Below are 25616 nucleotides of genomic sequence, written 5' to 3'. Positions count from 1 at the left end.
TAGTTTTTTTTCTTTTTTTAAGTGTGACTAGCCATCTGTTTGCAGTGCATATAAATGGGAAGTTTGTCCATTACTTCTTGTTACCATCAAGCCATTCACAGGTGTGACGACCAGAACCAGTTGCCCGTTCCCAGTGGACACACATATGCATACACACGTTATTGTTTACCTCTGGAGGGGCGGCTGGCTGCGGGACTTTGAGGAGCCGTCGACATGAAAACGGTGCACTGGAGCTGTTTGTGTTTAGGAAGAAAAAAAAATTGCAAATCAAATTTGTGACATTTATTAGCATAGAGGTTAATTTAACATTTAAGACAACTGGCAGAAAATGGACATTTAAAAAAAAAAAAAAAAAAAAAAAGAGGGGGGCAGCATATAATACAACTTTCATAAGTGACTGTCATAAGTGATTTATGACAGCAAAATAAAACCATATTTATTTCATTGTGTTTCAAAGTCGGGGGGGGGGGAAGCCAGCCCCCTTTAACCTGCACTTGAAGATAAAATGTAAGCGTACTTTTTTTATCCATAGCATAGCAGGGTCACACATCAGTGTTGTCTTGAGTCAATCTCAACTGTCTCTTCCAGTCTGTAAATTGTCGCTTTCCAGGAAACAAAACTGTTGCTAGCGATGCAGAATTTCCACTTGTCAGTCTATCACTCGTCTCCTGCGGGGAGGTTCTCTTCAATCCTCTTGATAAACTTCATACGGATTTCTGTCACATTGTCCCCCCTCAGGGTGTCCTGGACAAATTTCACATCCACAGCCATCTGGACCTGGACGTTGGAAAGTGTCATCACATTTTAGTTCGCTCGTACGACAATGAACACAAGGCAATGGCTTTGAAATATGAAATCAGATCTAGATCGAATTAGAACATTGCGTAAAGTGCCTCAACACACACAACTATTAGTAAAAGTAGCAAGACTTACTAAAATACTATTTTCAGTGGCTCAAATTCCACCTTAGTCCTGTAGATGGCGGTGTTTCAATATAAATCATTTTAAAAAAACGAGGTCACTTGTTACGTTATTAGGCCTTTTTTTTTTTTTTTTTAAATAAATATGTATATTTGAGATTTCACGCGACTGTTTGCAGGCATAGATTAATTTTCAAACCAATAGTGACATTGGACATGACTAATCCAACACATTTATTCTGCAGTGTCCATTCCGTGACATGAAGTTACCATCTCCAGAGCTCCTCTGAGGACACCACACAACAGGTTGGAGTAAATGAGCGTGTTGTGGTTATCGGGCAGCTCCACAAAGTCCACCAGCGGGTTGCTCTCCAAAATGAGCGAAAATTCGTCTCCGGCCGGGCTCCAGTTGGTTACGCTGGGGGTGACCCCCAGGTAGGTTTTAAACGCCACCTGGGTGAACAAGCCAAGAAAATTAAAACGCGTTTTCTGCTCTTGCACAGTGTGAGAATGCATACGGAAAAATACTCATTTGGGCGATTTTATGATCTGAACAATGTTTTGTTTCATCCATGCCTCTATTGCGGTCTGCTTAGTTATGAGAAAGAATCAGTGAATTCATTCAAAACAGGTGGCAGTGTTGCAGTTGCACACACGGTTCTCCAATTTTTTTTTTTTTTCTGGGGTCACAAAGAGAAGGCTAACCTTTGCAAAACATGACGGAGGAGAAAGGAAGTGAGCCGTGAACATGTTTTATAGGAAATGGAAACAGGATTATGTCCTGGCCAGCTGTATGCTATATATGAAGGTCAATAAGAAGGCATACTAAACTAAATTTGACTTAAGTTTTTTATTTATTTTTTTTATTTTTGTCCAAAAAGGCAATTCAATCATTTTTGCAAACTTGCTAGCTACTGTATATGGGTGTAAAAGTAAAACGTTTTACATCCTCTCATCAAGATGCCTTTCCTCTAAATCAGATTTATTGGTTCTGTTCGGAAGACCTTCACGCACTGATTAGCCCGGAAGAGTCCAATCACCTTAGCAATGACATCAGCAGTTTCTCGGAAATCCTGACACCTGCCGACGCTGGAGCGTGCCAGGAAGTCCTCGATGAGACGTACTCCGATGTTGTAACCCCTATGAAAGCGAGAAGGAGGGGGGGAAGAAAGGAAGTCAAACAGAGATTTTTCTGTAATAAGACACGACACATGGTGGGGGTTCAAACATTTGGCAGGAGATTTTAATTCTCTACAAGGTCCCGATTCTGATGCGCTGGCCGACTGAACTATGTTGACAAACTGATCTGAGGTCAGGAAACATAAGGCGAGAACGCCCATAATTTAATGCAAGTTGCTGCACATTATGTGCAGTTAAGACAGATTTATTTAGATAGCCCTTAATCATAAGCACATCTCAAAGAGTTGATGATGTAACTCCTCTAAAAACTTTTGGAAATAGAGAAAATTGTGAGGAAAAAAAGTAAAACCCTGAACATTTGTAGGGTTAAAAAAAAATTAACATTAAATAAAACAACCTTGCACACACTCGTTTGACAGATTTTAGCACTTACATTTTGTCCAGTTGTTTGTTAACCTCCTCATCATTTTCGTAGTCTTTGCATAGTTGAGTGACCAAAGCTCCGTAGGTTAGTGTGAATAACTCAGAATTCTGCAAAGGAATAAAGTCATGCAACATATTCGTTCTCTCAGTTCAATTTGACACGACGCAAATGCGTAAACGGGCGAGGGTTAAACAAGTAACAAGTTAAACAGTAAACGAATGCATTTTATGCTAGGTTAGCATTGTTCGAGCTACGTTGTAACGTTTTAATCATTCTTCAAAAAGGAGTCAACATACCATTTTCTTGCTGTCTGTTGTGCGGTTGGACTGTCGAGACATTTTGGAAAGCAGTAAATATGTATACGGTTTTAAAATAAAAATCAGGCTACTAATGCTTTTTTCGTAACGATGCTACTATTTCCGTATTAGCCACAGCTGTCACCAATCAAGCTGTAGTTATAAAAAACAATTTCCGGTTATTCTTGATTTTTTATTTTCATTTTAGAGGTCCGCTCGTCGACAAAGCACTAAAAAACATAATAAAATATATTTTGATAGCACGGTCAATATCGGGTAAGTTTTGCGCACCATTTGAACTGTTTTACAAAAATAGGAGCAAAATTCTCAATTTGTTTTGAAGAAAATATCATTTTATTTCCGTTTACATCTTCATCGCTTGCTTTTTCTACACTCCCCATTTATAGACTGCCCTCTTGCGTTTAGGAGGAACCATAGCAACCAGAAAATTAAATTTCCCAAGGGTGTCACGCTTGTATTGACCACAGGATGGCAGTGCCGCTATAGGAATTGCTGAAATGGGTGTTATTTGGACGTGTCAAAATTGTACTGTAATTGAAAGAAACAAAATAGACAAACTTAATTGGCAAAAAAAAAATCAAGTTACTGTTGTGTGTATTTTGGGAGACAATTTCAAGGCATAATTACTCCAATTTAAAATACATAAATACGTTATTTCTTTTTATATTACAGGGAAGACATTGCCAAAATTGTACAGGACAAAAACACTTATTTATAACTTAAATTTGGGTTGGTCTTCAGGAGGGAAGGAGAAGAAGAAAACCCGCAAATAACATCTTGCCACATCCAATATGGCAGCGGAGTTGACGTATGGTTCTGCAGAAAGGCATAATCTCTGTATACTTGATGTCTCTGGGGAGAGCAGAGGTTTGTCTTGCTGTGATCAATTACATATTTAGTGCGAGTGTAAGTCGGGGGCGAGGGTGGAGTATTTTGGAACTATAAAAAAAGTCAGCGGTGGTATGGGTTTTATTCTTTTTTTTTTATTATTTGTATTTTATTTTAAATTCTCATGAATAATTGCTTTCATTAAATATCCATTTGGATGAGACAACAGTCCAGTCCTTGCAGACAGCCGCATGCTGTTTGACTTAAGGCGATCCCTACCACCACCATCCTCAACATCATCATCCTCATCTTCCTCCTCATCCCAGCGCCAGTGTGCCACTCACCGCTTCCAGGAATCGGAATCAGCGAGGTTATTTGAGAATCCGCGGACGGCGTAGTTGCTGTGGACCGGGGTGAGGTCAACTATTGTGCAATGATGACGGGAAAATCTGTGAAAGACGTCGACCGGTACCAATCGGTGCTCAACTCTTTGCTGGCGTTGGAGGAGAATAAATTCTGCGCGGATTGCGAATCAAAAGGTGGGTCCCGTTTTCTTGCATGAACCGCAACCTGCATACCGTGCATTGCTGTCTCATGGCGAGTCGTTAATTTTATGCCGTTTGCATACATCTTTTATTTAGAATAAAACAAAACACGAAGGAAGCTTCGAAGCTGGTTAAGAACGTTATGATGTCATATTATCATGCATGTTTTATTACCTTATCTGGTGGGAAAAAACTACTCACTGCCTTAAATAGGGGGTGCCAAATATAAAAGTAAAAAGGTTGACATTCTTGAAATGAACTAAAGAAAAGTAAAAATGCCATTTTGACTCAAGTATTTTAAATTGTCTTACCTTCTTTTGGTCTTTTGGACTCTGTTGTGTGTCCATTAAATTGACCCGACGGCTTCTATTTGTTCAACCTGTTTTTCCACGTGGCTAAACGTTTCTGTTTTGAACACAAGCAGGAAAGTCAGACAAGAGTCAAAATATCAAATGAAACCTTAAGAGACATGATTCGATGGGAGCACAAGTACCCTTTTTTGCCTCGCTCACTACTTAGCAGCACTTTCATCTCGGCTATAAATCCTCCAATAAAAGTCGCTGCTGGCATCCTGACTAGATTATGAATTGTGGAATGACTAAGCAGGTTCCAGGTGTGTGTTTCTTATTTACCTGCAAAATGCAACTTAGAGTCGATGGCCGCATAAATATTTCATGAGAATCAGTAAGCGGGCTCTTGAGTGCTTTAATGTTGTGATTTATTCATTAGTCCTTTCCACCTTGTCTCACATGGCTATGATGTAGCTAAATGGAATCATACAGGAAATGGTAAAACATTTTGGAGGGGATGTGTACACTTTTGCAACCACATCTAAATTGTTTCTCTTTCGAAATATTTGAAAAAAAAAAAAAAAGACTCTGAACCGCTCCAGTAATGCAACCTAAAAAGTCTGCACAGACCACAATTCATTGATCATTAAGTGAATATGTTATGATTCCATAATAAATCATATGAATACACTGGCACTCTTCTTCCTTCTCTGTGATTGGTGCATTTTTAAGTGAGCGAGCTTCTATCACAGACATACTCACAAACTCGACCTAAAAGCTTTCGTCCGCTCCACATCCGCCTCTCAACTCAGCTCATCTGGGTTTGCTTGTAATCTTATTTAGCCTGACAAAGATTACTGTGCATTTCTCACCTCCCTCCCTCCCTTGGGGGTGCTCGAAGAGGAAGTGGTCACACGAGTGTGTACAAAGCGACGATGTTGCTGTGAAAAAAATACGATTTGTTTCATTGTGAGTCTCAAGTCACTGGCGGAGTTACAGGGGGGGACTGCAGGGGCACTGTCTCCCCTTTCAGAAATAGTTCTTGTGATAACTTGCGAAATAAAAATTCTCATTTCAATCTAATAGCTTGGCTGTTTTGTGTTGCCGTGTGGACGTCACCTGTTGATGTCGTGCAACTCGGCCCCTCCCCTCACGTGTCAGGTATAAGGAGGGATTTTCATCTGTGCATCCCCTGAGTCACAGAGTCAAGGAGAGGATGACACAGCCAAAATGAATACAGCACAAAGAGAAACAAGGTTCACCATGTAATTGAACAACAAAATATAACAGTTGGTCCTCACATTGCAAAGCATATGGTGGGAGCGTATGGAAATGAATTATCAATTAGGGTCCATCTGCTTGTTAGCATAAACTAGCACTGCTGGGTCACTAGATAGCTTAGGGGCACCTTGAGGGCTTGAGGTGCTGGGAAGTGGAAGGAAAAAAAAATGACATTGAAATGAGTGAGATTGTTGCAGAGCCACATGTCTGGGCGGTGATAGTAAGCAGCGCTACGGCTCTGCGGGATTAACTGCCGAAAGTAGCGTTTATCCTTGTGGGATGTCGGCTAATGAGCCATATGCACCTGCAGCCCTCTTGTACACGTGTGTGTGTGTGTGTGTGTGTTAGCCAGAAAGTGTGTTTTGCAAATGAATCGCGAGTGTTATTATTGCACTTCTGTGGATAGCGATTAGCATAGCCGTTGCTATTTAATGGCTATTAAAGCAAACTTTTTTTTTTTGCTCCATGATGTTTTTCGACTAATATTGAGCCAATTGAAAATTTTTACATGATAAAATGCTTGACTTTGATGCCATCTTGTATAATTGTAGTGTTTTTTTTTTTTTTTCATCTTTTATTGTTTTGTTTTTCCTGCCATGTTATCGAAGCTAGTTGCAGATGCATTTGTCAAAGCGGTTTCATTTCTTGACCAACTTTGACTCCTACTCTCCCGACTATTTCTGTTTCACCGTACCCGGAGGTGTACGTGGTTCGGGTAAATAACATAACTTCTTACAGATTGTCAGCAAACCGTGGTGCAGTGTGCAAGTGTGATTCATTGCACACAAACACACACACACACACACACACACACACACACACACACACACACACACACACACGTCCAAATCATCTCGTGCCTCCCCCAGCTCAGAGCTTATCTGGTTGCTATGCTACCTTTACAAACATCAGGACCACGCGTGCATAATTAGCTTCATGGGTGGGGCCTTGCATGGGACATATGTTAACCCTGACATGTTCTTTTTGTGAATATCAATAAAGAGGCTAAAGCTAGCATGATATATGTCAAGAAGACATATTTGGTAATCCCTCACAAGTGTTTTTCACAGTTAAGCAGGATTTGCTCAGTAATTCTATGATTAGACGACGTGACAGCTAATGCTTGAACCAGACAGACTTATGTCTTAACCTTTCATTTGTTTTTGTTTGGTGGATGATTATTTCCCCAAGACAATATATTGGAACCCTAGAAAAAAACAAAATAGAACCGAGATTTGATGCAATTCTTCGTTTGTGTCATCAGACCCCTGCACAAATACTGTACGAAAGTTCCTCTTGCATCAGAAGGCTTGAGGAAGTGACAATTTGAGAGTTTTACCGCCATCTAGTGTTGAAAGAAACACACTGCAGTAAAAAGTGAGAAGCAGTTATCTAGGCTACTTATCTCATTGGACACAAGATTAAATGAGTTCCCTGCTGAATTGGATTTTTTAATTGAGGTCTCAGGCATGACTTTTTTTCTAATTGGACTAAAAATAATCAGATTCATCTCGTCCGCGCGGTAAGCGAAATCCGACATTGAGTCGAAATCAATCTATGTCGCAGGTCCGAGATGGTCTTCGTGGAATTTGGGGATCTTCATCTGTATACGATGCGCGGGTATTCATCGCAATCTCGGGGTCCACATCTCCAAAGTCAAGTCTGTCAACTTGGACCAGTGGACGCAAGAGCAAGTCCAGGTTGTGCTTTAAGGTCATTCCAAATAGTCACTCCATACCATGCTTATATTTTGTTCACTCCAGTGTGTGCAGGAGATGGGAAACGCAAAGGCCAGACGTCTCTACGAAGCTTTTCTACCCGAATGTTTCCAACGGCCCGAAAGCGACCAATCGGCCGAGAACTTCATCAGGGACAAGTACGACAAGAAAAAGTACATGGATAAGGTCATTGATATCCAGATGCTCAGGGTGAGTCAGCATCATCTCAGCATGACTGGAAATTTCAGAACTGGAAAAAAAACAAAAAACATTGTGAATACAGAAAGAAAAGAGCTGCGAGAACATCCCCAAGGAACCGGTTGTGTTTGAGAAAATGAAAATTGTAAGTATGAATGACGTGTTTGATGGATAAAATAAAAAGTGCTGAATCATTTTTTTTTGGTTTGGACAGAAAAAAGACGTCAGCCCAAAGATAGACTCTCAGTGTGTCACGGATTTGCTGGGATTAGGTATTGTACCGTTTTCGTGTTCTTCGTCTTAACGTCGTTGACAAAGTTGATCAATGAGCTGTCACATTTCTTAGATGCTCCTGCTCCAAGTCCGCCAACATCGAATGGTCTTCCAGGCAGTCATGAGAGTCCACTTTGTAATCCGTTGGATCTCTTCAGTCACCTCTCAGATTCGAACCCTTCTTCCACAAAGAGCACAGTATGGAATTCAGATTCTGATCTAGTTTTGGTTTTGGTTCTCTAACAACGTACGTCGATTCCAGGCTGCCTCCACCTTCTTGCCTCAGAGCAGAGTGACCGCCTCCGTGCCTGAAAATCTCAGCCTCTTCCTGGATCCGACACCCAAAAAGGCAGAAGGGACCGTCAGGAAATTATCCAAGGATTCCATTCTGTCCCTTTACGGCTCCACCCCATCCATGCACATTAGCAGTATGGCGCCCCCTCATGGTTAGCGATTTTCATCAAGTCGCTATTACAATGGGGTCGTAATATTTTTTTTTTTCCCGACAGGTTTGTACATAAACCAAATGGGATACCCGACACATCCGTACGGCTCGTACCATTCGTTAGCGCAGGTCGGCGGGATGGGCGGAGCCATGGGCGTGTCACAGCAGCACAACAGCTTGATGGCAGCCCAAAGCAGCCTGGCTCATCACGGACATCATCTAAACATGCAGAACGGCGCCATGACACAGCAGCAAAGCGGAATGGTGATGCAGCAGCAAGCCGCGTCGGCGGCCATGATGGCACATCCGCAGCAGTGGAACATTGGACATGTACGTCTTTGTTCTTATTAGTAAAACAATTCAGTATAAAGTTTGTAAATGTGTTTTAATACCTTCCAGATGACTCAGCACATGTCCGGCATGAATCTTTTCACCAGTAATAGTCAAGCCTCGGGAAACGCAGCGGCCCCGACTTCAGCGCATATGACAGCACACGTCTGGAAATAAATTGGATCCGCCCTGAGAGTGAACTTACGAGAACCGTGCGGACGGGACTCCAATTTCCAATTTCTGAAGAGGAGACGATAATAAGAAAAGTACAACTACCTCTTCCTCTCCCTAGCCGCTGGCCCAAATCTACTTCCTGCCTCGGCCAAGCGACACAAAAGTCCACATTTGCCTTTGGAATGTTTTGCAGCAACAGGGTCAAAAAGTATTTTTGGTCTCTTTTTTTGTTGTTGTATTTTTTCCCCTTTCAAGCTGCAAGTCACATTTACAAAATTGTCCATTTTTATTCATTATTAATTAAATTAATAATTAATTAAATAATGAATTTTGATCAAATTAATTATTATTATTTAAAATGAACTATTATTAATTTCATTTATAGCTTCTATATTTTATGTTGACGAGTTCCTACATGCACAAAAATCAGGCAGCTAATCGTCCCTTATTTTACAATCAATATTGGGTCGGCAGTACGCAAGAAATCTAAACTGGATTTTGGCACACCAAAGATCAAGACAAGCTTCATGGAGACTTGAACGGAATGTTTGTAAATAAAAAGTATGACATTATGAGTTTATGACATCATGACACTTCCACTTAACTGCATGCCGAGAATGTAAAATGTTATGTTGCTTTCATGGCTTGAATGTACGTTTGTGTCAAGGGCAGATCAGAATTGAAAAATGCAATTATATCGTTGTTTATCTTTCTTATGTTTTTACAATTGGACCAAAACACCTTGTGAAGGACAAATTAATAACTGTTTTTTTAGGGGGGGGGGGGGAATGTCCGATCCTGGTTGGAATGTATTCCTGACCCGATGCATGAAATCATAATTGTTTTATCTTTTTTATTCTTGTTTTGTTTTATGTGACAGAAAAGAAGAAAGAAAAGTAAAGAGGAATGTATCTATACTTGGTAAATATTGTATATTATGTTTTTCAACCAAGACTTTTATCAGCTACTTTCTATTAGGACTTTTTTTTTTTTTTTTGTTGCCTTTTTGGTGTCATATTCATTTACACATTTATGAGAATGTAAGATAAGATGCTGCGGAAATGGAATGAATACATTTTGTTTTGATTAAAAGCTCTATTTTGAGCATTCTGGGGACGGGTCATTCTTAGAAATTGTGTCACCAATATGAGATATTCTGTCACCTATTTGTGATCCAGCTAGTTATTTATTTTTAATTATTTTTATTATAATAATTGGATCGAAAATAATCACATTTAACAATTTTTTGATCCAGCTAAAGTTATTTATATATATATATTTTTTTACATATATATATATATTTTTTTTTTTTTTTTACATATGTATATATATATGTATGTATATATATATATATATATATATATATATATATATATATATATATATATATTTATTATTCTAATCAGTTGATGGAAAATAATCTTTGGCGCCATCTTGTGGCAGCTGTTATGGGAGAAATTTGATTTTGACTGACCTTGCGTTATCTAAGGGAAAAGTAGTGCTTTGCCGCCATCTGTGGTACCCACTGAACCAAATACAGGACACACCCCATCAGTATTAGTGATTCAAATGTACTTTATTGACTGCTTGGTCAAAGGGCATGCAAATACAGGCTTCAACCCAAAATGAACATTTCATTTTTTTTGTATCCCCATTTTGATAGCATTTTCTTAAAAAAAAAAAAACCAACGTGCACCTTAAGTAATCAATTTTGCAGCTTACAAACCACAAAAATACCAGTTTTACATTATCAAATACCGCACATAGAAAACATTTACAAAGCACAGGTAGAAAATTACAGCTCCTCGCTTTCTCTACATTTATCGTGAGATGCATTCTCCCATCACAAAGTGGCTCTGCTACACGTTGCCCTTTTGCTAGTGGAAAGCTTAAGGCCAGTTAGAGAAGACCACCAACACCAGTAATGTGGATGAATGTTTTTGTAGCCTCGCCGAGGTATTCATCTGTTCCGCGTGTGTGTGCGACCTTAAATTGTTTTGTTGCATTCAGGGAAATTTGTGCTTTGCTGGCGCGGGAATTAATGGTTTGCAGGTAGCTTAAATGGGGTTACGGGGGGGGGGGGGGGGGGGGTTAAGTATCGTCTGTTGTGGTCTCGCAACATGAAAAGCCATTTATTCAATAGCCTTAAAACCCGGAAGCTGCAGAAGTATACTGCTCGTAAGATAATTCAGAGCAGTTGCAAAACGACAAAGGCGCTCCTAGCTAAGTGCAATTCAGTTGTATTTCACTTTTTTTTTTATTAATTTTGGGAGAAATTATTTTGGTAAAGTATTTATTTTTATTTCCTAAATATGGCTGCAAATATGAACAAATTTTGATTAGAATTTGATAAAGTGACTCGTAATTGGATTTTAAGACTATCAAATAAATGCTCACGTGACTTTTATAGACACGAGACAAGTCGACAGATTGACATGAACAGAACATTATAAGACGATGGTATGTTTATGTCGCTTTGCTACAATAAAAAGTAGTTTGAAAAAGGCTGCTGAGGGCGCTAGGATTTTTAAAAAAGTTACTACTTTATCTTTGCATTACATGCTAAAAGTCTCCAAGTATGTATTTTCATGAGCAACTTAGATTACAGTCGATATTTATTGCCGAAAGAAAATTGGCAGAGCCAATGCTACTTTAAGGTTAGGGTCCAACTTTCTAATTGGATTTTGCAGGAATTTACACCAAAAATTCAACAACAACAACAACAAAAAAATCATCTTCCCTTTCCCAGCATCTCTTCAAAATCCCTCACCGCTCAGTGACTTCGACGGCATTCTTCAAAATTCTCCGACGCCATCGAAAAAAAAAAATCAGTGTAAGCATGCGATAATTTTCACGTATAAAACTCAAACCAAAAGAGGAATTCATCGTTTTTAGGGAAATGTTATCATTGCAATTACAATAGATGAATAATAATAAAAAAAAATAACATTGCGCATGCGTCCCTCAACCACCCTTCTGTTATCGGTGATTACGAAATACATTCAGAAAACTATACACACACATATTCTCTATATAGTGTTTATAGAACTCTTGTAACAATATTTGTAACAATATTTCAAGCAAAACACGTTTGTGTCAAACGTGTCATAGTGAAGCATTGATTTTTAAAATACAATAATCATCAAGAAGAGTAATAAGGCCATTGGAAACTGAACAAGCCCTCATCGTCACGGGTTTGCCCCGCCCACTCACTGCCTCCTTTCTAAAATTCCTCTTGAATTATAAAAATAAAACATATTTGCAACAGCTTCATTAACCGTACAGTACTTTTTTTTTTTTGCACATAAGTCAAATTTGGTTGAAAAATGCCGGATGTGGACATTCAAATCTCATTGTCAAGCTGTCGTGGAAAAAGCTTGACATGCAGAGTGCAGCATAAAAATAATAATAATAATAATAAAAATAAAAACACTCCCACTAACGCTTGACCCGTTTCAGTACCATCACATTCAAAAAAGTCACCGGAACTGGACTCAACTCTGTCACCGTCGACCCTGTTGCTTTTGGAAGCAATAACACTCATGTTGATGAAAAGGCAATATTACATTTTGCTTTTTGCTAGCGGGAGTCAATCAATTTGGAAATTCGGAAATAAAGAAAATATTTTTCGAGGATAACTTTGCATTTCCGCTTTCAGAATGACCGACCGCACTGTACAGCAAAAAGTTAAACACGTTCATACAAGCTTCAAAATGCTGGAATTTACATAGCAATTCTTTTTTTTTTTGCCTAGAAGTAAACATTCAGCAGTGAACATGGATGTTATACAAGGTGGTTTTCTCTCTCTCTCTCTTTTTTTTTAACAAGAGTGGATCATCAAAGTTTTTGGGGAATCACAAAAAGGTGCACTGAAGAGATTGTGTGCAAATACAGTATTTGTACTCATTTTACATTATCATGCCACAAAAAGACACGAAGATTTTGATATATATACTGTATAGAATACCCTACAATACCGTACGTAGATCATGTCAAGAAAATATTACATTATATTCAAATCCAAAGTGGAATTTTGTTGGATTTCTCAAGTGCTGTGAAGGGAAAGTAAAAATACAAATGTGAGCTTCATTTCGTACTGATCAACGGAATGTACTGCGGTAAAAACATGCAAATTCATGTCACTTTTAAAAAGATTTAGTAAAATTGAGTGCTGGTTCCATCAATAAACATTTTTTTTTTTTAAATGTCAATTATTTGCTTGAAATTATTGAAAAACTACGTGAAAGTTTTCCGCTACAACTTATGCTGAATTCGGTTTTTTTTTTATTATTATTATTAAGATGCAAGTGTCAGATCGAAAGTGCTACCAGACCTGTTTCTGATGTTCTCATAAAGGTGAAAAATGAATAAAGCCAATTAAAAAATAAATAAATAAAGCAACGTTTTAGTTACATTTCCATGCTAATATTCAAATTGAAAGCAATCGCCACATTACATGAGAAACAGCGTCAAACATGTCAAAGTATTAAAGTGCCGTCTTTAAAAGAAGCGTAGTGCAACACGTGAGTAAAATCCAATATTGTTGGTGTCGCCTTCCTATGATATTTCAATCATATTTCAAATAAAGCCTCGCAAAACTCCAAATGCTGCTACGCAGGAAAAAGGGAAGCTCCAAAAACCTTCAATTCAACTCTTCATATTTCCCACAATGCACCTGTGGCAGAACTATGAAGGCAGAATTTTCAATCACCATATTTTATCCACCATCTTGCTTTTTTTTTTTTTTAAATGTCGCAAGCAAACATGCAGGCCGATACACGCGAGTACAAACAAACTCTAAATGTGAATATGCATAACTATGTATAAACTCAAACCCGCCCTGTACAATAGCCTCACATACCTTCATTTAAATATTGGCGGCCATTTTGTACCCGCAGAAAGTCACTTCTAAATCATTGGCTCTGCTACATATCCATACTTTTATATTGTTCGACTGCTTCATCTAAGACTACAACAATAACAATTGCTTTGGTTTTAAAAAATGTTTTTTTTTTTTTTTTCTTCTAATGTTTGGCATAGAGAGTTTAGAAAGTGTCATCTGTATGGCCCTGGGATGGTATTGTGGAACCTCAAAATGCAGGTTATGGCACTCGCTTAGGGAATGTTGGAATATGGCGGAGGAAAAATGCTACGTTTTCAGGTAAAATGTTGAATGGATGAGTTTTTTTTTTTTTTTTTCCCCCTACTTAGAAAATTGCTCGACGCGTTCAGAGGAGCGTGTACGTCGGCTCCTGCGCTTCGAGGTACAGTCTGGAGTGCTATGTACAAATATGAGTGACTCAGCTTTAGGTGCAAGAAGGGCTTGTGGCGCTCTCCAGGGAGGACTGCGAGAGACGGCGAGTGAGTGGTCCGATGCTGGGGTCCGCCATAGAGGAGGTAGGGAACAGCTTATACCAGCCGCCCACTGTCGCGGTGAGGTCCAAATCCTCCAACAGGATCTGGGCCATTCCCATGAAGCACTTGTGGTCCATACGCCCGTAATCCCCCCACACGATGACCTACACATCAAAAATTATTTCACGTGGACAAAATGGAGACGACTCTGACGTCAGCGGAAATATCATTAGTGAGTCGGATACCTGGAGGACTTTTCCCTGAGGACTCTCGTCAAACAACAGAGGCTGCTGGTAGCTGGGGTCAAGATTCTTCTTCACGACTTTGGTTTTCTTCTTGGCCAGGCACACACCGTTCTCCAGAACGTACACCTTCACGTAGGTTGCTAAATACGGTGCAGCAAAAAAAATAATAATTAACTCATTCGAATCGATTTTGCCGCACATATCCCAGGGAGGTCGGTGTACCCGGGATGTTCTTGGAGCCCGGTTTGGGGATCAAGCCCCTGGCCTGGTTGACCTCCACCTCCAGTTGGCCTCCTCTGTCTACCATTCCAACATGAACGTCTCCTGCAGAGAGAGACACATTTTTCTCATACATTTCAGCCAACAAATCGTCTTGAGGCTATGAAGTGTTCAATTGACACTTGTCTCCACTAGAGGGAGCCATAGAACAATCTATGTCCACTATGTGTCCTTCCGGAGTCTTTCAGAGCTTTTCCTTTAACGAATCACATTTCATGCCTGATAACTTTACATACTTGTGCATTACTCGGTACAAAGGATTATCACCGGGGCGCTCCCCTCGGTTTTTTTTTTTTTTGCTTGATTTTTTTTTTTTTCTCCTTGCACTTGGCTTACCCATGGGAGGCGTGGCTAATGTTTGCCGCCCAACGATCTGAGCGGGGCCTAAGCCGTCCAGGAAGTCGCTGAACTGGCTCTCGGGCCCGAGGCGTGTGGTAGGGAAGACAAACCTAGACGGGAGAGCTCATTGAGTTGACACGCTGGAGATTCGCGTGAAGCGGTCGCACGAGGCGGATGGCTTACGTTCCGTCCGAGCTGTTTGAGTTGGTGCTGCCGTCAGTGGAGTCCTTGCTACCCTGTCGCGTCACCCGGTTCCTCATCTCCACGGCGATGCCGGTCTCCGTGCTCCGTCGGATGGTGCTACGAAGCTTCTTGGTCCCACCGTCTAATGAGAAATGTAAAAGGTCAAAGGTCATGTGCACACTATTATTACCGTAACACCCATGCTCATTTCTGTTAGCACATTAGCATTTATGGTTGTGGACTTTGAGGTTTATTTGAGCATTTTAATGATGTTTGATTCTTTTTATTTTGAGGTTTTGTATGTTTTCCGTCAACATCTAGTGTTTGTTTGATCGACTCTGGATTTGCCCCTCGTTGCTAGTGAAAACAAACTCTCAGGTCCAGCCATCGGACTTCATTAGGCTTGAACAACTCCAAGCTTATTAAGCATCCCTCACCATGCTCGCCCCTATCGCCATGACAACCGCAGCCCCGGAACAGTCACCAAGGGCAAACAAAAGCCGCGTGATGGGACCGGAATGATTTCAGTGAGACTTGGGGAGGAGGACGAGGTAGCCGACAGTGACGCCAAGTGGCTGCTAGCAAACTTCGAGCGCTGCTGTGGCAACTCTGATCGAGAAGCAGATGATGCCACCTGAGACAGCTGGCGCCATGGAGACAAGCTCATCCTTATTATTGGAAAAAAAAAAAAAAAAAAAGTCATCCCCCTAATTAAATTCCTAATGATGCCATAGCCTTCTTTGATGCATCAAGTAGCGACTCCTTCAACTATTGATTCATTTATTAGCGTGGCTCTCCCTTCATATCAAAACAGCACCCTGTTAAGATGCAGCGATGGCTTCCTTCCTCTTTAATCCCCTCCTCCTCCTTTTCTGCGCTCTCCCCCTTTTCCATTGCCATGGCAACACGGTCTGCATTGCACCAAGAGCCTCGACCAGCCTTTTCCCCCTTCTTCGAGTGCCTTTTCCTGGCCTTTAAAATCTCCTCCGTCTAACTTTAGATCTACCTTCTTGTCTCGTAGTAAACATTTCAAATTAAAAGCTTATGGCGGCCCCAGATAGAAACATTGAGGAACACCTGGAAAAGACACAGGTGGCTGAGGGAGCTGATTGGAAGACACACGGGACTGGCCCCCCTCCATCCCCCCCCCCCCCCCCCCCCCCGGAAAAAAATCCTAGCTCCGCCAGTGCATCGAGTTGCTTATCAAACCAATAAATGCACATTCAATCCATTGTTTTCCTTTCCGCTCCGCACTTTTTATTCCGAGGCCAAAACAAACACGTAATGACTGCGAGCCTGACATAAATCCGATTGCTAAAAAAAAACCATTACATAAGCGACTGGAGTAGAGGCTGTTTAATTGTCTGCTGATATGAGAAATAATTCATCCCCAGGAGACGTGCAAGATTGCAGAAAACACGCCGCATCGAATTCAAAGAAACATTTGTGCACATAAAAGGTATGAAAAGAAAACAATCCAGATATGAGATGATAAAGTTGAAGTCACATGGTGGAAGAAAATTAATTGATTCAATTGCAGACAAAAGTACGCATATATTTGATGTGTGTGTATGTGAGGATCATTAAAGCCGCTTTGACATTTGGAGAGAACACTGATGAAGCCTTTCTCATTATGAGCTGTAATATAGAATGCTGTTTTTAGCCTCCCTACGCCGACATGCCTATTGGATGCGCCCGTGACGGCAGCGAGCCGCCGCGCGTAGCAACAGTAACCAAGCACGGGTGTCTGCGATCAAAGATTTTGTTGTGGCGTCTTCACTGCTGAGCCTCTCTGCTAAATTTGGCGGTAGCCAAAAAAAAAAAAAAGCTTCAAAAAGGTAGAAGGTAAAAATAGAGATTATTTGTAGTTGAATCTGTGTCAGTTACATAAGAAAGATACAAAATTGGCTCTGGCTATATTTATTTCTTCTTATGAAGCCTTTTTCGAGAGCTTTTGAGGGTCAGAGCTTGAAGATGTTTGACATTTAGTCTTTTGAAAACAGATCTCTGTAAAACAGGCTGTCTACCGTCCAATAGTGACCAATAAGACGCTATTAGCCTTTTGCATGGGAAATGATTTGTACTAATGGCAATTCTTCATGTAGTGCAGGATGTCTGCCGATGAGTTAATATGCTGCAGTGGCTGCTGTATAATGTCACTTCATTACAATGAGGGAAAAAAAAAAAAGGCCAATCTAATTCTCAAGTCATTTCTCCCGGAATACTGGACTTTATGCGGAGTACATGAGAGGAAACCAATTTAGTCAATGTATTAATCATATTGATTTAACTTAATACGAGAGAGCTATATGATTTCGAAAAAGGAAATAAAAATCACACAAAAAAAAAAGGTTAATAGGAAAATTAGCATGACCTTTTCCACCATTTTGTAGATTTGTTGCAATGGGGCTTAAGAGCAAAATGTCATTTGGGCTTTGGGAGAGGAACCTGCCGAGAGCGTCCTGTGGTGCAGCAGCCGCCTGCCGACGCCATGAAACAGATTTAGAAATAAGCCCGCCTGTGTGTTTACATTGGCTGAGAGAAGAGGTGTGTGTTGGTTCAATGCACCAAATGCTCACATTATTATTTTTTTTTACACACACACACACACACACACACTTACCCCTGAGACCCCCAAACACACAAACATAATTACCGTTCTCCGGAGCAATTTCCTGTATTGTTGATGTTGTTTATTTGAAGGTTTCATTGCACAGCTTCTTGACCATCTTTGATTGAACATAATGGCTGCATATCAGCTGTGCTCGAATCTCTCTCTGACCAAGCTGTGATTGGGAAAATGATGTAACGCTCGTAATTTTTAGAAGGAGTAGGTCGCTTCAGGTTGTTTGTTTTATTACGAAAGACTCAATCAAGTGTTGGTGTTTGGCCGCAAATGTGACAGCAGTTCAAAGAGTGTATGTCTGAGTATAATAAAGTAGCAGCAAAGTAGTTTTAGAGTTACTAGCTATGCAATTTTCCAATCGCCCGACTGTGATGTTCGAAAGTTAGCATCAAGATAGCAGACTTTCATTAGTCTTATTCACATGTTTAGCATTTACAAAGTTCGCATTAAGCTAGCAGACTTTCATCAGACTTATTTACATGTTTAGCATTTACAAAGTTTGCATTATGCTAGCAAACTTTCATCAGACTTATTTACATGTTTGGCATTTACAAAGTTAGCATGAAGCTATCAGACTTTTGTTAGACTTACTTACATGGTTAGCATTTACAAGTTAGCATTAAGCTAGCAGACTTTCATCAGACTTATTTACATGTTTAGCATTTACAAAGTTTGCATTAAGCTAGCAAACTTTCATCAGACTTATTTACATGTTTGGCATTTACAAAGTTAGCATGAAGCTATCAGACTTTGGTTAGACTTATTTACATGGTTAGCGTTTACAAAGTTAGCGTGAAGACTTTTGTTAGGCTTATTTAGACGGTTTAGTTGAATAAAAAAAATACAATCAAATTTGTTTCTATCTGTGAGTCATAAGCTATTTTGTATTTCTATCAAGGGAGCAAGAAAAGTTGAAAGTTCACATTCGTGACTGTTTTTGTAGCCTCTGAATCGCACCAGTGGGGAGCAGAAAGCTTTTAAGAGTACTGAGAAAGGTCTCAGTCGACATTTATCGAGAGAGCCAGTGACTCAAAAGGGGAGCAGCCACCTTGCATTTAAGGCAAGTCGAAAAAAAAAAAAAAAAAAAAAATCCAGAGATTGTTCCATTTGAATGGCTTTCACCCGGAGATGAGGTGTGACCCGACAGAGAGCTTATTGTGAAATATTTCCAGTCAAATTTCAAGAAGGCTTGAGTCATCTTAATTAAAGCGATTTTCTTTAGGGAGAGATTTTCCCTCAAAAACAAGCAGCATGGTGAAAACTCAAGTGCTGCTGCCAAAAATACTGATGACTCACAAAGAGCTAGATGTAGACCACCCCCCCCTTTTCCCCACACACAGTTACCAAATGAAAACAGAACTAATTAGAGGTCAAAATACAGTATTATTGACTTTTAGGGCATACTCATCGGGGATTTAATTCATTAGCATTTGGTTTTACCCTATTTGGTGCTTGCATCTTCCTGCTGCACAATTCATCTTATAAAAAGGAAACCCAAAATTAGTCTCGGCTTGCCCATTATCAGAGATTGAAAAAGACGATTTAAAAATAATTGAGCCAACTATGAGACGGATTGCCAAGCAGTGATTGGTTTGCGATCAACATCTTTATTTTTGCCCGGTTTCCATTAATCTAGCGCTCCTTAGTCTCAAGAGGGGTCGCCCTTCGTGCGAGCCACAGCTACAGGAGATAAGACTGACTGAGTCATTCTTTGAAACCTATGGAAATACTTTGTGAGCTCCTTTTTCCGTGCTGCCGATAATAGTAGGCAATAATTAGAGCAACAAACTGAGCAAAAAAAAAAAAAAGCCACAAATCCTCGAATTAGAAAATCTATCAAGCACGAAAGGGCAGAAATGGAGCAGCCAAGGCGTGTTTGCGTCATTTCACACACGGATTTGTGTCATGAGGATTTTTTTCAAAATGTCCGCCATTATTTTTTAAATGTATGCTTTCTACAAAAAAAAAAAAAACACTTCAAGAGCTCATTCCGCTGATGTTTGTGAACTGACTGGATCCAATTCACAAAATGGACCATGACCAGAACATGGCCCACAGACACAATAACACTCTAACGTTTACCATCTCAGCACGCTTGAAGAGTATTCATTTCGATTCATTGTGTTAAGCCTCCGCTTTAAATCCTGTTATTTAATTTGAAAGGGTTGAAATGAAGCACAATGTTTAAAGGGGAGAGTTCTTGAACAGAATAAATGATCACTCTTATGTAATATGCAGTGTTCCGTTGCTATCTCCTGAGATTTTCAGCCATTTTTTCCAAATAGGTTTTAACAGTGCACAGTCAAATCTGAATTTAGAGAATTCTATAAAGTAATAGATATTTACTTTATATTATATTTGATTATTATTTATTTATTATATTTGATTATTATTTAATTTTATATTTACGATTATTTTTTTGGGTTAGAACAATACAGATTTTGCCATGCGTGATAGTTTACAAGGCCTGGTCAAATTGATGCTGTTGTGTAATTTCCCAACATGATCCCATCAGTGGCTATTACATTTTGTGCTTTTAGCCACGTTTGAGCGTCATGGAGGTGAAGCTGAGGTGACGCCACCATAACAAGGAGAGCCATAATACGAACCAAGGTGGACGCACGGTGGGTGCGTGATCCTTTCATTTAGTTCCAGGCGAGATATGTTCTCCTGGCAGCTGAGAACATCTAAATTTAGAACACCCCCCCACCACCACCACTACACTTTTCCCTCTTGTTCACATCCTCGGCCACAATGAGCCTCCTCCTTCATGCTTACTTTGCTGTTTGTTTTGTCTGCATGAAGAACCACCAGCCATTCGTGGAGATTATATTTATAAATAAATAAATAAATAAATAAGTGTGTGTGTGTGTGTAAAAAATATATAATTTTAGATATATTATACATATATGTAAAAAAATAAAAAATAAAATATTTAATATATATATATATATGTCAAAAAATAAAAAATAAAATATTTTATATATATATTTGTATAATTATTTATAACATTAGATTCAGGGTTGAGAAGCCACAAAATTTGACAAAAAGATGAATTTGCGAATTCCCACTGCGGTGGGGAAGACTCCATGTGTCTGATTTGGGATTCAGATGAATCCGTGCGGCCACGTGAATAACGCTATGTGTTCCTGTTTACGCCGCTCGTGGGACATATGGTGACTCTGTTAGCGCTGGCATCACAAACGCGTGTTGGACATCCACGCACCTTTCGTCACGCTTCCGTTTACTGTCACGGATGAGAAAACGTGGATTTAAAATAGAGGGGGCCGAAACCATTTTGGTTTGTTTGTTCATCTCTATGAAAGCTGTGTTTATTTGATGAGAAACTTGGTATATATATATAAAAAAATAATCATTATGCAATCCTAAGCTTTTTAAAGCAACAGAAAATCGTTTTCTGCTAAATGAAGTGCTTTGGCATTTGAACAAAATCCATCTGGACCAGGACCTATGAAATGTCACACTCTGCTGGATTTACAGAGCAGATAGCGACAAGACTCAGATTGAGTTTTAAGGCTGAATGGTCTCCCAAAAAATAAACACAGTCAATGTCCAGCCACATTGCAGGCAGGCAAGCAGAAAGTAAATTGTAGACATCTGAAAAGGTCACATGGGCACTGATGCACTTGAACTGACCAAAATATTAATGTGAGATGAACCCAATTTTTTTTATGGTTGAAATTTGAAAATCAAATGGGCCTTTACCAAATGTGACGAGTTATCCCTAACAGGAATTAAGGCCTTTGTGTTTGCTCTGGTATGAAATCTCCTGTATAATTATTCCCGCGGGAGAACATAACGTCCCTATTATTATCATTCACCCCCTGCTAACATGATATTGCCGCTTCTAGAAGAACACTAAAAGAAAAAAACGGATGGTGAAAATGACTGACCGTGCTGGTTGAGCTGCTGTGTGCTCTTGCTCCATTGCGACAAGCCTACAATAGCCACCATCTTGGCCCCCAGACTGGAGCGCCGCTTCTTGTTGCCGGCCAGAGACGCCGACTCGGGGCCCCCGGCTCCAGGACTCTTCTCCAGGTTGTACATGGCCCCCGAGATGCTAGAGGAGCGCACAACGTTCCGAGCCGCTTCGCTCAGACCGCTGAGGCTGCTCAATCCGCCCGGGCTGGGCACCTCCACCGAGCTGCTCAGCATCATGGTCCTGCTGGTTGAGAGGACCGGTGGGGGGGCTGGGCAGGAACGTTGGAGTGGGGGTGCTGAGGAAACGGCAGATGAGAAGATATGATTTGAGAATAAGGTGGTGAGTAAAAAAACACATTCAAAAATTTGAATAATTTTTATAAATAAAATAAAATTAAAATAAATAAAATAATAAATTAATTAAAATAACTAAAGTAAATAAAATATATTATAATAAATGAAAATAATTAAAATAAGTACTGAAGATATGATTTGAGAATAAGGTGGTGAGTGAAAAACATTCAAAAATTTCAATAATTTTTATAAATAAAATAAAATAAAAATAAATAAAATAATAAATTAATAAAAATAACTAAAATAAATAAAATATATTATAATAAATGAAAATAATTAAAATAAGTACTGAAGAATATATCAATAAAAAATAAATGATAAATAAAATAGAAAATTAAAATAAAATAATAAAACAAATAAAAAATTTTTTTATAAATAAATACAAATAACTTATTATTGAGCTAACTAACTCATAACAAATCCATATTTAAATGACAAAGACTTGGAAAGCAGGTACAACTACCTTCTCCTAAAGCTCTCAAAATAACTCACAGTACGTGCAAAACAAAGAGGTGGTGGTCAGTGGGTGGTAAGAAAAATCTCCAGTCACACAAACACAAATGTCAGGGATGGCCTGCTGTTGGCGGGCAACCTTGTCAGCTTCTATTTGTCTCCCGTGTTTCCCCGCAATCATATTTTGGCTCCAACATAAAACAGTAACTGCCGCTGGGCTCGCATGTGTATTCATATCTACTCCATAAATTTACTTCAACTGTACAAGAGAGCCATCAAAGCATCCCAAGAATTTCTCTTATGTCACCCAGCCTTTTTCTTCACACGCCATTTTTTTCTATCTGATCATACTTTATTACATCAGAATGACCTTTTTAAAAATTCCCCTTGTCATTCGTGACATCTTCCCTAAACCTCCGTGCTTCTTCTCAACCTTATCACCAGATCTCATACTTGTGCGTCTCATAAAAATTAGACCCAAATCCCTTTTAATGCATCCTGACTTATCGAGGAAGCAAAATTGAAGCAAACGATGCACTCTGACTGTGTGCACATTTTTTTTTTTTTTTTTTTAACAGACTGGTGAACGGTTGTACGGACGAATGCACATATTATTTATGCTACAGCACTTATTCCTGTTGCGGGATGTCTTCAATAATACATATAGTGTAGAGTGAGTTTGCCCTTAATACGTCCTTAGAAGTTAAGACTTGGATGGAAATAACTTGTGCTTTTTTTTGAGGGGGGGGGGGGACATCTGGAAAAGACGCCACATCGTCACAATGTTGATCAAAAGAGGATTTTTGACATTTGGAATCACAGTCATAAGACATTTTTACATATTTACATTGATTGCAAGTGGGCCTGGAACGCATCCCTGAGGGATCCCTTCCTATAAAAATAAAAACGATGAGTACGTAGGATAACGAATGAGGAACTATTGCTCTAAAATGGGATTATGGATGAGAGTGGGGTGCGCCACAGTGCCCCCAGGCCGACTTCCATCATGAGACGATAGGCTAGGGGGAAGGAGACGAGATGTGTCACTGACCACATTAGTCACCGGGGAACGCGGCCATGAGTCAGGAAAGCGCTGGACCTCATCACTCACGTCACTCTTAACCCAGTTTCCCTCCATTCCATTTGTTGTATGTCTAGCTTTCCCCGGCCCCTCACTCTACTCATTTCTGCTGACCGAGTCATATGGGACCCAATGTCAGCCATTTTTACTCCGTGTAGGCGTCCCAATATTTTTGTCTAAAGAGACACGCTCTGTAGGAGGCTTCAAAAGACTACTGGGGGGGGGGGGGGGGGGGTATCAATTCACTGCGGGGAAGAGAACGCTATATCGCTAGCTCAGCTGAGCGGGGATTAGCGTGTAAAATAGCGGCCCAGCAAATGAGCCTTCAAAATGATACACACGGAGCCAAGGGATTTGATGATTATCAGCAAGGAGGCTTTCGTTTCAAACGTTTCGCGATAGAGACCGGAGTCATCACTTTTGCTACGCGCAAAATCTGGCAGACCTTGCCAAGAATGATTTTACAATAATTATCATCAACATTTTGCATGTGATTTTAAGCAACATGTCAATATTATTTACTTGGAGTCATTCAAAATAAATCTTGGGATTTACTTTTCAAGGGTCTTGAGGAGTTGCAAAATATTTATTTGTACGATTATAGTGAAAAGACTACGTTTGTTCTACGCAAGACAAGCTATCCGGAGCTTGAGTCTCTTCCCAGTTTGACTGTCTCGGTGGATTACACAGAGGATCAAGTGGGAGCCAGGCATTGGATTTCAGGAGTTAAGCACATGGATAATTATCCTTTTTTCTCCCGTCCCCCCAAAAAAAGTGCTTGCTTTCCTCTGAGCCGGTTTAAGTAGTCACGCCATTCGTGGAGTTTGACAGTAGCAAGTGTCATAAATTTCAAAAAGGGTTTTTTTATTCTTTTTTTTAATCAATTCAACAACAAATGTTGACCTCACACACTAACCACCCACAGATGGGAGGTTAAGGTGCAATGTCTGGATGCATGTGTGTGTGTGTGTGTGTGTGTGTGTGTGTGTGTGTGTGTGTGTGCCATCTGATATAATCTCGCACCTCAGCATGAGTGTGGCCCAGCCCGTCTAGTGCTTGGCGGAGAGGACGAGCCATCTGAAAAGTGCGTGCTGGTAATGTCCTTATAGAATTATATGCTTATGTGCTCTGCACTCCCTTTGCCTGACACCCTCAACTCATACCCAAACACACACCCTTAAAACATATTAAGAATTAAAAACATACAAAAATACATGTTAAAAATGTTTCAATGTTTTTCTTGATTTAACACAACTTAGTAAATTGTCAAATCCATTTTGAGTAGACACTTGTGATATTAAACTTTGGAGCACCTGTACAAAAAAAAAATGACATCTACAAAAAAAGAAATACTTAATTTTTGAAATATTTAAGTGACTTTAAGCAGACGTCATTAAATTACTGTCAGATGTCAAAACGGGCCAATTAGCTAAATACTTGGAAGATAATCAATTTCCACATTCAGTCATGCACTTTTTTTTTATATTTTACATTGTGAGCTATAATAAAAGATGCTCGGTTGATCACGTGCGTTGTATCCCAGTGACAGCACATTGCATTGTGCACAATTGTGGTGCTGAAACTGCATGAGTACTTACCACAAGGAGCGGAGAAGAAGAGGAGCGATGTAGGTCGCAGGTTGTCAAATGATGTTGTGCTTGTGTCCCGCGTGATTTAATGTCATCGTTCAAGTGCTATTTTGACGTCTTGGTGAAAAAAATTTGGAGGGGGAAAAAGCTTTGCACGGCGTCTTCGTTCTGCACTCTGCTGCTTCTGAAGCTGCAATCCAAGGTGGGGTTGAGCAGAGCCGAGGGGGCGCTGCTGAGGATGAGAAAGGAATGGGATGAAAGCGAGACGGTAGTCGAGGTGGGGAAAA

General features: G+C 39.9%; 4 protein-coding genes across 4 annotated transcripts in view; 1 reads left to right on the top strand and 3 right to left on the bottom strand.

Annotated features, from left to right (window-relative positions):
* Positions 1–236, bottom strand: part of col8a2 (collagen, type VIII, alpha 2) — a 39552-nt gene extending 39316 nt beyond the window's left edge. The window contains exon 1 of the mRNA XM_085900541.1: positions 170–236. The gene's annotated coding sequence lies outside the window, so the exon portion shown is untranslated. The remainder of the gene's footprint in view (positions 1–169) is intronic.
* A 200-nt stretch (positions 237–436) lies between these two features.
* Positions 437–3068, bottom strand: trappc3 (trafficking protein particle complex subunit 3). Its single transcript, XM_085900563.1, has 5 exons — positions 2781–3068; positions 2494–2591; positions 1961–2060; positions 1191–1373; positions 437–777 (listed from the first exon to the last, which is right to left on the bottom strand). Exons 1-5 carry the CDS (start codon positions 2820–2822, stop codon positions 658–660), a joined length of 543 nt encoding a protein of 180 aa, XP_085756689.1. The 5' UTR covers positions 2823–3068; the 3' UTR covers positions 437–657.
* Positions 3069–3697: 629 nt separating this feature from the next.
* Positions 3698–9928, top strand: smap2 (small ArfGAP2). The gene is made up of 9 exons (XM_085900847.1): positions 3698–4168; positions 7312–7445; positions 7509–7673; positions 7747–7806; positions 7876–7933; positions 8008–8132; positions 8197–8380; positions 8444–8709; positions 8779–9928. The coding sequence occupies exons 1-9, from the start codon at positions 4063–4065 to the stop codon at positions 8884–8886; spliced, it is 1206 nt and encodes a 401-aa protein (XP_085756973.1). The 5' UTR covers positions 3698–4062; the 3' UTR covers positions 8887–9928.
* A 574-nt stretch (positions 9929–10502) lies between these two features.
* On the bottom strand, positions 10503–25538 carry rims3 (regulating synaptic membrane exocytosis 3). Its single transcript, XM_085900270.1, has 7 exons — positions 25339–25538; positions 21825–22148; positions 15285–15426; positions 15099–15211; positions 14706–14807; positions 14484–14623; positions 10503–14402 (listed from the first exon to the last, which is right to left on the bottom strand). The coding sequence occupies exons 2-7, from the start codon at positions 22087–22089 to the stop codon at positions 14190–14192; spliced, it is 975 nt and encodes a 324-aa protein (XP_085756396.1). The 5' UTR covers positions 22090–22148; positions 25339–25538; the 3' UTR covers positions 10503–14189.
* Between the last annotated feature and the right edge of the window lie 78 nt (positions 25539–25616).

Source organism: Syngnathus leptorhynchus, chromosome 20 (assembly GCF_054491065.1).
Source record: "Syngnathus leptorhynchus isolate UIUO chromosome 20, UIUO_Slep, whole genome shotgun sequence".
In the NCBI taxonomy this organism is placed as follows: Eukaryota; Metazoa; Chordata; class Actinopteri; order Syngnathiformes; family Syngnathidae; genus Syngnathus; species Syngnathus leptorhynchus.
Note: the sequence above shows the minus strand (reverse complement) of the source record. Positions and strands in the feature narration are given on the sequence as shown.